The 13,999-nt window shown below is 37.1% G+C and overlaps 1 protein-coding gene across 1 annotated transcript in view; it reads left to right on the forward strand.

Moving 5' to 3' along the window:
* Positions 1-729: 729 nt before the first annotated feature.
* The window catches only part of zanl (zonadhesin, like), a 38,732-nt gene continuing 25,462 nt past the window's right edge, over positions 730-13,999 (forward strand). The window contains exons 1-32 of the mRNA XM_083540781.1: positions 730-841; positions 1,336-1,361; positions 1,918-2,064; positions 2,579-2,844; positions 3,295-3,379; positions 3,486-3,629; positions 5,842-6,012; positions 6,146-6,243; positions 6,376-6,454; positions 6,577-6,762; positions 6,843-7,036; positions 7,123-7,264; positions 7,477-7,721; positions 7,813-7,961; positions 8,085-8,213; positions 8,334-8,472; positions 8,583-8,724; positions 8,872-9,068; positions 9,159-9,297; positions 9,426-9,542; positions 9,800-9,924; positions 10,139-10,284; positions 10,683-10,826; positions 10,938-11,045; positions 11,347-11,516; positions 11,788-11,990; positions 12,170-12,311; positions 12,459-12,749; positions 12,830-13,023; positions 13,110-13,251; positions 13,473-13,717; positions 13,807-13,955. Coding sequence (XP_083396907.1) covers positions 768-841; positions 1,336-1,361; positions 1,918-2,064; positions 2,579-2,844; positions 3,295-3,379; positions 3,486-3,629; positions 5,842-6,012; positions 6,146-6,243; positions 6,376-6,454; positions 6,577-6,762; positions 6,843-7,036; positions 7,123-7,264; positions 7,477-7,721; positions 7,813-7,961; positions 8,085-8,213; positions 8,334-8,472; positions 8,583-8,724; positions 8,872-9,068; positions 9,159-9,297; positions 9,426-9,542; positions 9,800-9,924; positions 10,139-10,284; positions 10,683-10,826; positions 10,938-11,045; positions 11,347-11,516; positions 11,788-11,990; positions 12,170-12,311; positions 12,459-12,749; positions 12,830-13,023; positions 13,110-13,251; positions 13,473-13,717; positions 13,807-13,955 — 4,928 coding nt within the window. The 5' untranslated portion in view covers positions 730-767. The remainder of the gene's footprint in view (positions 842-1,335; positions 1,362-1,917; positions 2,065-2,578; positions 2,845-3,294; positions 3,380-3,485; positions 3,630-5,841; positions 6,013-6,145; positions 6,244-6,375; positions 6,455-6,576; positions 6,763-6,842; positions 7,037-7,122; positions 7,265-7,476; positions 7,722-7,812; positions 7,962-8,084; positions 8,214-8,333; positions 8,473-8,582; positions 8,725-8,871; positions 9,069-9,158; positions 9,298-9,425; positions 9,543-9,799; positions 9,925-10,138; positions 10,285-10,682; positions 10,827-10,937; positions 11,046-11,346; positions 11,517-11,787; positions 11,991-12,169; positions 12,312-12,458; positions 12,750-12,829; positions 13,024-13,109; positions 13,252-13,472; positions 13,718-13,806; positions 13,956-13,999) is intronic.

The raw sequence follows: 13,999 nt of genomic DNA on the forward strand, positions 1-13,999 counted from the left end.
TCAAGTGCAAATGTAAAAGGAGTTTTATTGCTGGAGTAATATTTAAGCAGGGTATTAACATTACAGTACAAATAAATACTAAGAAATTATAATGTTCTAATTATATAAGTTGTATTTAAACAATGCAAGAGTTTTTATTTTAGAAAAGAAGCATTTTCATTAGTGGTCTGAGAATTTTTTATTGACTTCTATGACTTAATGATTGTAAAATGAATGATCAAAACAAGTAGTGGAACTTATTTTGAAATGATCAAAACAAGTAGTAGTGAATTATGAATATGTGTATTTATTGTAAGAACACAATAGGGTTGGAACAGTAAAACTATTACCTTTAAGAATAGTGTGGGATTTAAGCATCAGAAACCTGAAACTTATCATTCTAATGCATTTGTGGTTGTGAATGGTTCTGGAGTGCTACTTGGAAAAAACAATGCAAAACAATTTTAAAGCATTTAGAATATCTTGAACTGTATGTACCAAGTATGTACTTGATAATTCTGCTGTTTTGTTGAACACACCTAACTGTAGCCGCCACCCAAAAGAGCTTCCAACAAGACAATGGCACTCCCTTCCTCTAACACACACTAACACAACAGTTACTGATTTACCTAATTGATTGGGTAATAAGCTATGTAAGAATATGAAAGAACATGACATGATACTATCAGACTGTTACCCCCCTCCCTGTGTGAATGACACCCTACCCTTTATAAAGTCTCTTAGCTCCATTGCATCTGTCTCTGTAAAGCTAACTGCACCAGTTAGCTATGGACGATATAAAATTAATATTATTTTTAACATATATAAGTGGCATCTATACATTTGGAAATACTGTGAATAGGTGAGATTAAATTAATGAATCACTCAGAGATTGTTTAGATATTATAATTGTTTTATATTACTATGATTTAATTTGTTTGATATTAATGTAATAATCTTGATGTTTCATCTTACAAATCTATGCTTATTATATAAGCCCAAAACGACTTCAGAAAATTGTGGCCTAAAAAAAAAAAGATTTGACATATTCCTTTGATATTCTATTTACTGATATAATGGTTTTCCCTCTCTTTTAAATTATATAAAAATGCATCTAAGTGTAAATGTTATTGAAATAATAATATGTTGTTATTAAGATGAGTGTAATGACATTGACATTTGCTTGACATTACATTAATCTTTAATCTTGAAAGGATGATTTAACATCATTTGATAGTTACATAAGTCATTTAATTAGTTTTCAGTTACAATTTCTGATTAGTTTAAGTAATTATGAGTGAGTCATTATTTATAAACAATTTTCCATAATCTTTTTTCTTTCTTGTTTTTTTATAGAAATGATTTTAGTGAACATGATGCTGGTAGGTTTTGCTTCATTCATTTTTGCCAATATGGCAACGAAAAGCAGTTAACATTGCAGTTGATACTGACATTCCAATATGCTTTTAATTTGTTTGCATTAGCATCTAAGTTGCTTATCTCCTGCCATAACAAAATTCTTTGAGCAAGATTAGCTTTATTTTTTCAAAAAGAATGGTTCCAAAGTTCTTATGCAGCCATGTAACATGTTTATCATATGACAACCTACACGCACAGAAGTCCTAAAGGGCATAAAAGGGTGGAGTATAGTACACTTTATATATTCAATAAATTGTTTCTGTAATTGGTGTACTTTAAAACACATGAATACTGTACTGGCCTTGTTCCAGAGTTATTTTAACAATATTCCATACTGTTAGGTGTCTGCCATTTTGTTAATAGACAATCTTGAAGACAGCATTGCATACATTTATTTGTCTGTGCTGATGAATGATTTAATGAGTGTTCATTTCTTGCAATTTTTTTCTATCTTTGATTTTTAATGGAAAATACATAGGGATGGGCCATATAACCTAAATATTTTCCTGTTCATTACAGTTGTTATAGTGGCTTGTGACTTCAATAACAACAAACAGCCCTTCTGTGATTTTCGGCAAGATGTTAATGATGACAGTGACTGGATTCGCCATAATGGTCCCACACCTACATCTGGCACTGGACCCAGTGGGGACTATCCTGATGGCAGTAAGTTCATGGTTTAATTTATTTAAAGGATATTATTAGTGTTAAAGACAACAAGCTTAAAAGAGTGGTATCTTTAATTAGAAAGCATTGCACAATGGTCAGCATAAGTCTGTGTTTAAGCACTGCAGAGTTATTGATGTGTTTAAAATAGTTCACCGGATGTATTGGAAAAAGAGCACAAGTGTTCACAAACTGACAGCTAATTAATTGCTTAATAATAATTAACACAAAAATCCAGTAACACTAAATGTATGTGCTTGATACAGTTTTAATATAGCTGACACACTACTCATGCCTCTACCATGTCGGAGGCTTTGATACTGTATGTAAATAATAGTCTATAATCCAAATAATGTGTTCTCAAGGTACAGAGGGTAAAGCTGGCAGTAGTCAGTAATCATATATCCAGAAAGTGCACCTACACAGTATGAACATCTAATGAAGAAATTATTAATTATATATATATATATAGTAAATAAATGATGTGTTAATGTACTTCTGTTACTATCTCCAGAGGGTTTCTACATATACCAAGAAGCAGATAATGTCAGTAATGGACAGAAAACACGCTTACTAAGTCCTGTGATCGGCTCCACACCAGCTCAGATTTGCGTGCAATTTCGGTACTACATGTATGGTGCAGATGACAGCAACACTTTGACCGTGCTGGCTAAACGACCTGGTGCTGAGGAAATGCTCTGGCAGAAAACTGGTATCCAGAGTCCGTCATGGCTTGGTGCAGCTGTAACTGTGTCCCAACCAACAGGACAGTCTGTTGAGGTGAGTTAATTATATAAATGTGAGTTAATTATATAGTGACTTAATAATATTATGTATTGGGAAACAAATATGCCATTGGCTTGGATATGGATAATTCTCTGTTCTAAAAGGGCAAAAAGTTAATGAGAGAATATAGAGAGCATTACACTTCAAACTTATTTCATACTTATTTAGTTTTAAGCCTGCTCCATAACCATATAATAGAAAACTTTCGTTTTTCGTATTGTTGTATTTTTTATTTTTTTTTTGCAATTAAATGAGGTTTGGTGTTTTAGTGTGCCAGTCTTGATGTGGTTTGTACATGCATATACCAACTCTATGTTGACTGTGACTGTTAGGGGTCTTACTATACATAGTAGTAGTGGTACACTTTCAATACATTTAAGTGAAAGGAAAACCATAAAATAAAATATACCTGTGCAGTTGCCTGTAATTTATTTTATCTTTCAGATTATATTTGAAGCAATGCGTGGCTTTACTTCATCCTGTGATACAGCTTTGGACAACATTAACATCACAGAAGGAGCTTGTCCTGGTATTTTCACTCATTACTTCTTCATTGAACTGACATATAAACAAACAATCAAACTAAAGATTGAGCAAATCGTTTGAGACATGGGCATTTTCACATGTTTACACAGGTTGTATAACTGAGTGTGACTTTGATAAAATGGATGATCTCTGTGGATGGACAAACAAAGGCACAATATTCGGTTGGACTTTTTGGAATGGACCCACTGACACACCTGGTACCGGTCCTGAGGATGATTTCTCCAAACCAGGCTGTAAGAAATCTCTGAATTTCATTACAGACTTTCATTGTCTTCTTGTTTCTGTTTTGTATTTTGTTTAAATGTAAGAAAATATTAAAAGTGCTTTTTAAAGCACTGTTAAAAAAACATATAGTGATTTTCTTTAGCTATATGTGTATGTTAACTCAATTAAAGTTGTGTAAATAGGTTATTTTAAGTACTATATTTGATCAGAATGGCTAAATGAGTATGTAAGGATTGATACAGTGAGGAAAATAAGTATTTGAACACCCTGCTATTTTGCAAGTTCTCCCACTTAGAAATCATGGAGGGGTCTGAAATTGTCATCGTAGGTGCATGTCCACTGTGAGAGACATAATCTAAAAAAAAAAAATCCAGAAATCACAATGTATGATTTTTTAGCTATTTATTTGTATGATACAGCTGCAAAAAAAGTATTTGAACACCTGAGAAAGTCAATGTTAATATTTGGTACAGTAGCCTTTGTTTGCAATTACAGAGGTCAAACGTTTCCTGTAGTTTTTCAGCAGGTTTGCACACACTGCAGGAGGGATTTTGGCCCACTCCTCCACACAGATCTTCTCTAGATCAGTCAGGTTTCTGACCTGTCGCTGAGAAACACGGAGTTTGAGCTCCCTCCAAAGATTCTCTATTGGGTTTAGGTCTGGAGACTGGCTAGGCCATGCCAGAACCTTGATATGCTTCTTACAGAGCCACTCCTTGGTTATCCTGGCTGTGTGCTTCGGGTCATTGTCATGTTGGAAGACACAGCCTCAACCCATCTTCAATGCTCTAACTAAGGGAAGGAGGTTGTTCCCCAAAATCTCGCAATACATGGCCCCGGTCATCCTCTCCTTAATACAGTGCAGTCGCCCTGTCCCATGTGCAGAAAAACACCCCCAAAGCATGATGCTACCACCCCCATGCTTCACAGTAGGGATGGTGTTCTTGGGATGGTACTCATCATTCTTCTTCCTCCAAACACGTTTAGTGGAATTATGACCCAAAAGTTCTATTTTGGTCTCATCTGACCACATGACTTTCTCCCATGACTTCTCTGGATCATCCAAATGGTCATTGGCAAACTTAAGACGTGCCTGGACATGTGCTGGTTTAAGCAGGGGAACCTTCCGTGCCATGCATGATTTCAAACCATGACGTCTTAGTGTATTACCAACAGTAACCTTGGAAACGGTGGTCCCAGCTCTTTTCAGGTCATTGACCAGCTCCTCCCGTGTAGTTCTGGGCTGATTTCTCACCTTCCTTAGGATCATTGAGACCCCACGAGGTGAGATCTTGCATGGAGCCCCAGTCCGAGAGAGATTGACAGTCATGTTTAGCTTCTTCCATTTTCCATGATTGCTCCAACAGTGGACCTTTTTTCACCAAGCTGCTTGGCAATTTCCCCGTAGCCCTTTCCAGCCTTGTGGAAGTGTACAATTTTGTCTCTAGTGTTTTTGGACAGCTCTTTGGTCTTGGCCATGTTAGTAGTTGGATTCTTACTGATTGTATGGGGTGGACAGGTGTCTTTATGCAGCGAACGACCTCAAACAGGTGCATCTAATTTTGGATAATAAATGTAGTGGAGGTGGACATTTTAAAGGCAGACTAACAGGTCTTTGAGGGTAAGAATTCTAGCTGATAAACAGGTGTTCAAATACTTATTTGCAGTTGTATCATACAAATAAATAGTTAATAAATCATACATTGTGATTTCTGGATTTTTATTTTTAGATTATGTCTCTCACAGTGGACATGCACCTACGATGACAATTTCAGACCCCTCCATGATTTCTAAGTGGGAGAACTTGCAAAATAGCAGGGTGTTCAAATACTTATTTTCCTCACTGTATGTTTTTAGTTGTTCTACAAAAATATTTTTGATATACTTGCTAATGTTAATGTTGTTAATGCTATGTCTAATCATAGAGCAAATAATAAAAAAAAATGACCCATGTCAGCTAAAAAATTATTTTTGGCTACATGTTTAATAATGACTAAAAATCAATAGAAATTCTATATAATTTTATATATATATATATATATATATATATATATATATATATATATATATATATATATATATATATATATATATATATATATAATAAATTATAGCCTGTACAAATGCTTTACAATTTGTTTTTATATGTTTATTTCCTTATAATCTATCAGTACTGGAAACAAATCTACTGGATGTAACCTTACAAATCTATTATTACAGTCGGATTGTACCTCTTGATGGATTCATCTGATAGTGTCCCAGGGGCCTCAGCTCAACTGTGGAGTCCATCTATATCATCAACTTCTTCAAACTGCTTGCAACTGAATTTCCATTATTATATGTATGGCACTGCTGCAGACATGGAGCTTAATGTCCATGTTGTCATCATCAGTAAGCACCTGCTAAGGTTACACTTACAAGAAAGCGAATGTTTTAGTGTTTAGCTTATTGAATATTAGGCACTCAATAATCAATAAGATCTTTTTATAACAATCACAAATGATGTTGATGTGAAAATCCTTAGGAGGAACACTAGGGAATCCTGTTTTCAGTCTTAAAGGAAACCAAGGACAAGGATGGAAGCCTGCAGAGGTCAAATACGTTACTTCAAACAATATACAGGTATGGACTGTGCGTAATAGATTTTACTTAATCAATCCTACTATATCTTAAATGAAATTGTTCTCGGCAAATTCCGCAGTTTAAGGCAATCAACTAAATGTAAGTGATAATATTATAATATCTGTGTTTTAGTTTGTAATTGTTGGTGTGTATGGGAGTACAGACAAGAGCGATATTGCGATAGACAGTGTGTGTATAACAACTTGTGATGGTAAGATTTCTAACTTAAGCATCCTAATATGAACATGCATATTAGAATGTTAGTAATTCAACATTTTTTGTTCTACGATATTAAATTGCATTGAAATTTAATTTGCACTCTGTTTATTTTAGCTGACATAACAACCACAACGCCTACAACAACTGTTTCAACTCCAAAACCTTCAACACCTCAGCCATCCACACCTAAACCAACAACTCCAAAACCCACTACAGCTCAACCATCAACACCAAAGCCCTCCACACCTCAGCCCACAACTCCAAAACCCACTACTCCAACACTGCCAACAACAACACCAGGTGAAAATAATTGTAGTTGCTCTCTACAGTATAACATACAATACAAACATGTTTCAAGCTTTTCTCTTATCCTCTAATAGTGAAGTGTCCTCCTGATGCTGAGTACATTGAATGTGGTCCAGCTTGCATTCCCAGCTGTAAAGACCCCTCCACCAACTGCACAGGCTCCTGTATCAGTGGATGTTTCTGTAAACCAGGTTTTGTGTTCAGGGGAAAACGTTGTGTCCCTATCGAGACGTGTGGATGTCTGGATGAAAATAACAACTACTACGAGGTAAACACAATTTCCAGTTGTTTATGGTTTAATCTACACCCAGCCCTAATGCAGCACTATTCATTCTCTAAGTAATTTTCTTTCAGCCAGGAGAGATTGTCTTTGGGAATGGCTGCTCCAAGCTGTGTCGCTGTGCAGGCAATTATACCCTGAACTGTGTGGACAACACCTGTGACCCCACAGAAGAATGTCGGCAAGTGGGAGGAGTCTATGGCTGTTATCCTAAAGGTGCTGTATAAATCTGTTTGGAAGGTGGTTACTGGAGGATAGAAATGTACATGGTTATTAAATTAAATTATGAAAAAAGTTTTGATCTCATAATTTTTTAGCAAATATATCAGCTTTATTATGTTATAATACTTTTTTTTTTAACCAAACCTTAATTGAAAACTTTCTCAATTATTTTGGATTTTAACACTGATTTTCCTTTTCATGTACAGACACTTCAACGTGTATCGCCTCAGGTGACCCACATTACACCACCTTTGATAAGAAGAACTATGACTTCATGGGCAACTGCACTTACTTAATGTCAGAGCCATGTAACAGCACAGATGTTCCACACTTCGCTGTTTATGTTGACAATGAGAATCGCTACAACATTCCCACAATCAGTTATGTGAGTGCTGTCCATGTCCATGTTCTGGGAGTGAAAGTGTCCATCCTGAAAGACGGCATTGTGCAGGTGATAAAATGCAATAAATGAAAAATTTTAATATTTTGTTAGAAATTAATTCAAATAAAGTAATTACAAACTTTTCTTCAACTGTTCTCAGGTGAATGGAACAAAAGTGAACATACCACTGAGCCCTGTTCCTGGAGTGGACATCTTCAAACAGGGAACACTCTACACAGTGTCCATGAACTTTGGTGTGACAGTTCGCTATGATGGAAACCACTATATGGACATCAAAGTTATTAAAGAGTGAGTGTTGTGTTACAGTGATGTGGTTAATTAAGGCACATGTAAAAAAAACTAAATTCATTTTTTCTAAAATGAATAAATTGCTGTCATTCTCATATAATGTTTGTTTGTGTGCTTGTGCAGCTATCAGGATAAGCTTTGTGGCCTGTGTGGAGATTATAATGGCAACGTTATGGATGATTTCCGTACTCCCACTGGTCAACTGGTCAGCAGTCCAACTGAGTTTGGCAACAGCTGGAACACAGACCCTGAGTGAGACATTGGTTTTGAAAAGTATAAGTAGAGCGGGATTTGGTATTCCAAACTCCCTCTATTCTATTGTAATTATGTACAATGACAGAGAAATTACACTTATTTTCATTTCCATTTCAGCTGCAACAAAAGCCCAGTCGACCCAAATCCTGGCTGCACAGACACAGAAAAGGATCTTTATGAGAGTCCTGCTTACTGCGGAATCATATTGGACAGCAAAGGCCCATTTGCTGTCTGTCACCCAAAAGTCAATCCTAATGTAAGTTAATTCGACCAGAACATTTACAGCTGAGCAGAGGACGATTTTATTCACATAACAGTAACCCTGTGCTTTATGTTTTAATTGTGTTTTTAATTGCTTTTGTGTAGAGTTTCTTCCAAAACTGTGTATTTGACCTGTGTGCTTTGGGTGGTCCTCACTCTGCACTGTGTGAAGCGATTGAAGCCTACGTAAATGAGTGTCAGGACCGTGGTGTCACCATCGGACCCTGGAGAAACAGTACCTTCTGCCGTGAGTCTCACAGAAATCTTGAATTAAAATATCCAAATTCTTCTTATAGAATATATAAATATATTCATGTTCAAATATGCATATATCATGCTATCATTTTAAAAGCAATTTTTTCTTGCAGTGTAACATTTTGTGTTTTCCTTTTAGCTCTTAAATGCCCACCAAACAGCCACTACAACCCCTGCGTGTCTCCTTGCCAGCCCTCGTGTAACCCTCCTCCACCTAGCCAGTGCACTGGACCCTGTTCTGAAGGGTGTGTGTGTAACCCTGGATATTTACTCAGTGGTGATAAATGTGTGAAGGCAGACACTTGTGGCTGCAAGTATAATGGACAATATTACCAGGTAAGGAAGTCAGTATTTCTTTGAAAAGTCAAGGAATGAGTTCATGCTACAGTTCTCTAAACTATTCTCTCTTTTGTCCCCGTATTTTAGAGCGGAGACAAGTTTTACACTAAAGACTGTGAGTTGCTGTGCAAATGTGATCCTCCATTTGTTACCTGCAATGCTGCAGAATGTCCTTCCATGCAGCAGTGTGGTGTGCAGGGAGGAGAAATAGGATGCTACCCAGTGGGTGAGTATTTTTCTACAATATAATTGTTTAGAATATAGTTTGTTTCAGTACAATGTCTAGATCACTGAAGATCTTTTGTAAAAGAACACAGATAAATTAATATATTCACATGCTCTATTCCCAACTAGATTCACAGGACTGTATTATTTCTGGTGACCCTCATTACAACACCTTTGATGGTAAATTTTACACCTTCATGGGAACCTGCACCTACACGCTGGCCCGTACCTGCAGAAACAACACTGGTGAGTTTCAATAGGAGCTATCTGAATAGTCGACTGTAGTGATTATTACACTAATGCTCACGTTTGTTCAGTTATGTTTTTATTATGTTTTACTGTTCAAGTTCAAAAGCAATTGCATATTTTCTCAGTAAATTTAGTTAAGATTGTGCAGTTGATCCAAAAAATCATGAGATCATGAAATGTATTTGTCATTTTTGTATTTTGAATAAAGTATATTTGTCAAGTTCAGTGGATAGTATAATGTTTGTGTTTTTAAGGCCCCTGGTTCTCTGTGGAGGGAAAAAATGAAGAGAGAGGAATCGCTGGTGTGTCTTATCTCAAGAAGTTGTATGTGACTGTCAGTGGCATCACTGTAACGATGATGAAGACCAGAACCACCCTGGTCAGCCTAAAAATATATTCTTTGCTGTTTCCTTTTTAGTTCTACCATGTTAACAAAATGTTTTTAGCTGGAAATATTTTATGCTCTTCGTTTGTTTCTTTACAATATAGTTTGCTTTCTCAGTGCTTTACCTCTGTAATTATGTAAAGGCAATTTATCCTCTATATCCACCTTTGTCTTTTTGTTTCTCTCCAAATCTTTCCCACCACTTTAGGTGAATGGTCTTAAGGTGGCTCTACCCCACTCTCCTTCTCCTCTAATCTCTTTAACGTCAGCTGGACAGTATGTAATCCTCAGCACTCCTTTTGGTCTGGAGGTACGCTGGGATGGCAACCACTACGCTAAGATCACTGTGCCCAGGTACTGATTCATAGATGGGCTTCTTTTGTGGCTTGAATACATGCAGAGCTTAATTTAATGGTTAAAATATTTGAAGTTAATGATTTAAATTGTTGTTTATTCATTCATTCATTCATTCATTTATTTATTTATTTATTTATTTATTTATTTATTTATTTATTTATTTATTTATTATACCCAAATAATTGTTTTTTAAATTATGACTTTAATAGCAGAATAGAATTTTTGATGAAACTCTAAGTTTTGGATTTGCTAAGAGATGGAGACCAAAACAAACGATCAAACAAAAACTTCTTTTGGTTATTGGTATTCTCTCTCTCTCTCTCTCTCTCTCTCTCTCTCTCTCTCTCTCTCTCTCTCTCTCTCTCTCGCTCTCGCTCTCGCTCTCTTTCTCTCAGTACTTACTATGATGAGATGTGTGGCTTGTGTGGAGACTACAACGGAAATCCCAACAACGATTTTATGAAGCCAGACGGTTCCGTGGCTGGAAGCTCAGACCAGTTTGGCAACAGCTGGCAAACTGACAAAGATGAAGATGAAAAGTTAGTCTATTCTGTTTTCATTTCTGTTTTTGATACAATGTGATGAACATCTGATATTTACTGGGAAACCTGAGCTTTAATATGTAAAGGAAATTTGTGATTTGTTTTTAGGTGCAAGCCTGATGTCACACCTGACCCACCGTGTGAACCAAGTCTTGAGGTTGAAGTGTCGAAACCAGACAAATGTGGAAAAATCATTAACACTGCAGGGCCATTCAGGTGCATGAACATAACACCAGTAGACTATAAAACAATTATAGCCAGTCATGTACACTGTGTAAAAATATACATGATCTGCTATTAGTCCAATAAACTTAACACTTCAGTAGCAGTGGCACAAATGAGAACTAAAACAGTAGTAAAGTTACATTGCATTAGCAGTCAGAGCACATAGAGATGTATTTAGAATATGTATTTAATATATGATTGTCAGAATTTTCTATCTGGTGTGTTTAGGGTATTCATGGTTTCTTTAATTCTTCTGTCTCTCTCATCCTTTTTATCCACCTTACACACATAGGGATTGTATAAAGGTGGTCGATCCTCTGCCGTTCTTCCAGAGCTGTGTGTTTGATATGTGTCGCTATAACGGACTGCTGCAGACTCTGTGTGATCAGCTCCAGGCTTATACTGATGCCTGTCTCAGTGCAGGAGCTCCAGTGCACCAATGGAGGGAGCCAGACTTCTGTCGTGAGTCTCATCCTAACTTAGTGTTCAAAAGGACAGTTAAACACACCCACATTCAGTGGCTTGTTGCCCAATTCACTGAAATAAAGGTTTCTGTTTCTCTGTTAAAAAATATTTTGTAATTATTTTCATTGGATTTGTCAGAACTAATGATGTAAGCATATGTGCGCAGTGTGGAACACAAATTATACTAAAGATGAGGACAACAAATATGTTCTAGTTTTCAAGGTTTTTCTTTCTCTTCTAATATTTTTCCTCTCGCTTTTCTTCACAGCTCTGGTTTGTCCCCCCAACAGCCACTACTCTATGTGTGTGAGTTCGTGTCCAGAGACATGTGTGGGTGTGAGTGGTCCACCTGGCTGTGGACAGAAGTGTGTTGAAGGCTGCAAGTGTGACCCTGGCTTTGTCCTGAGCAACAACAAGTGTGTGCCTCTCAAAGACTGTGGCTGTGTCGACCATGACGGCTCCTACCACCCTGTAAGCCTTCAAACACACACACACACACACACACACACACACACACACACACACACACACACATATGCTTGTAAACATTCTGCATTCATGTACTGAGCTGAACTGCTTATCGACATATAATTGCATTACATAATAATATAATTTTAAATTAAAAAGAAGTGTCTTTGTACACTGTCAAGGTAAATGAGACCTGGTACCTGGAAGGCTGTGAACATCAATGTGTGTGTCTAAGTGGAAAAACTATTGCGTGCTCCAGCACCAGCTGTTTGCCTACAGAGACCTGCCAACTTCTGGATGGAGAGTACATCTGTAAACCAAATGGTACAAGAACTACTGCGCATGCACTTTTTCAGTTAATAAGGTTTTTAAAAGCTTAGGTTTTTTTTTTTTTTTTTCAAACATGGCAGGATCTCATATAAGACAATGTAACCTATCTGATTTTTCCCTACTAACCATTTTGACGTTTAGATGGACACACAACAAAACCACCAACACCCCAGCCATCTACGCCTAAACCATCCACACCTCAGCCCACAACTCCAAAACCCACTACAGCTCAACCGTCAACACCAAAGCCCTCCACACCTCAGCCCACAACTCCAAAACCCACTACAGCTCAACCATCAACACCAAAGCCCTCCACACCTCAGCCCACAACTCCAAAACCCACTACAGCTCAACCATCAACACCAAAGCCCTCCACACCTCAGCCCACAACTCCAAAACCCACTACTCCAACACTGCCAACAACAACACCAGGTGAAATTAATTGTAGTTGCTCTCTACAGTATAACATACAATACAAACATGTTCTAAGCTTTTCTCTTATCCTCTAATAGTGAAGTGTCCTCCTGATGCTGAGTACATTGAATGTGGTCCAGCTTGCATTCCCAGCTGTAAAGACCCCTCCACCAACTGCACAGGCTCCTGTATCAGTGGATGTTTCTGTAAACCAGGTTTTGTGTTCAGGGGAAAACGTTGTGTCCCTATCGAGACGTGTGGATGTCTGGATGAAAATAACAACTACTACGAGGTAAACACAATTTCCAGTTGTTTATGGTTTAATCTACACCCAGCCCTAATGCAGCACTATTCATTCTCTAAGTAATTTTCTTTCAGCCAGGAGAGATTGTCTTTGGGAATGGCTGCTCCAAGCTGTGTCGCTGTGCAGGCAATTATACCCTAAACTGTGTGGACAACACCTGTGACCCCACAGAAGAATGTCGGCAAGTGGGAGGAGTCTATGGCTGTTATCCTAAAGGTGCTGTATAAATCTGTTTGGAAGGTGGTTACTGGAGGATAAAAATTTACATGGTTATTAAAATAAATCATTAAAAATGTTTTGTTTTCATCGTTTTTTTAAGAATTAAACATTAGCAAAAATATCAGCTTTATGATGTTATAATTTTATTTACCAAACCTTAATGGAAAACTTTTTCAATTGTTTTGGATTTTAACAATGATTTTCCTTTTCATGTACAGACACTTCAACGTGTATCGCCTCAGGTGACCCACATTACACCACCTTTGATAAGAAGAACTATAACTTCATGGGCAACTGCACTTACTTAATGTCAGAGCCATGTAACAGCACAGATGTTCCACACTTCGCTGTTTATGTTGACAATGAGAATCGCTACAACATTCCCACAATCAGTTATGTGAGTGCTGTCCATGTCCATGTTCTGGGAGTGAAGGTGTCCATCCTGAAAGACGGCATTGTGCAGGTGAGAAAATGCAATGAAGGAAAATAGAAAATATTGTAAGAAATTAATTCAAATAAAGTAATTACAAACTCTTCTTTAACTGTTCTCAGGTGAATGGAACAAAAGTGAACATACCACTGAGCCCTGTTCCTGGAGTGGACATCTTCAAACAGGGAACACTCTACACAGTGTCCATGAACTTTGGTGTGACAGTTCGCTATGATGGAAACCACTATATGGACATCAAAGTTATTAAAGAGTGAGTGTTGTGTTACAGTGATGTGGTTAAATAAGGCTCATGTA

This window comes from Silurus aristotelis (genome assembly GCF_946808225.1).
Source record: "Silurus aristotelis genome assembly, chromosome: 5".
In the NCBI taxonomy this organism is placed as follows: Eukaryota; Metazoa; Chordata; class Actinopteri; order Siluriformes; family Siluridae; genus Silurus; species Silurus aristotelis.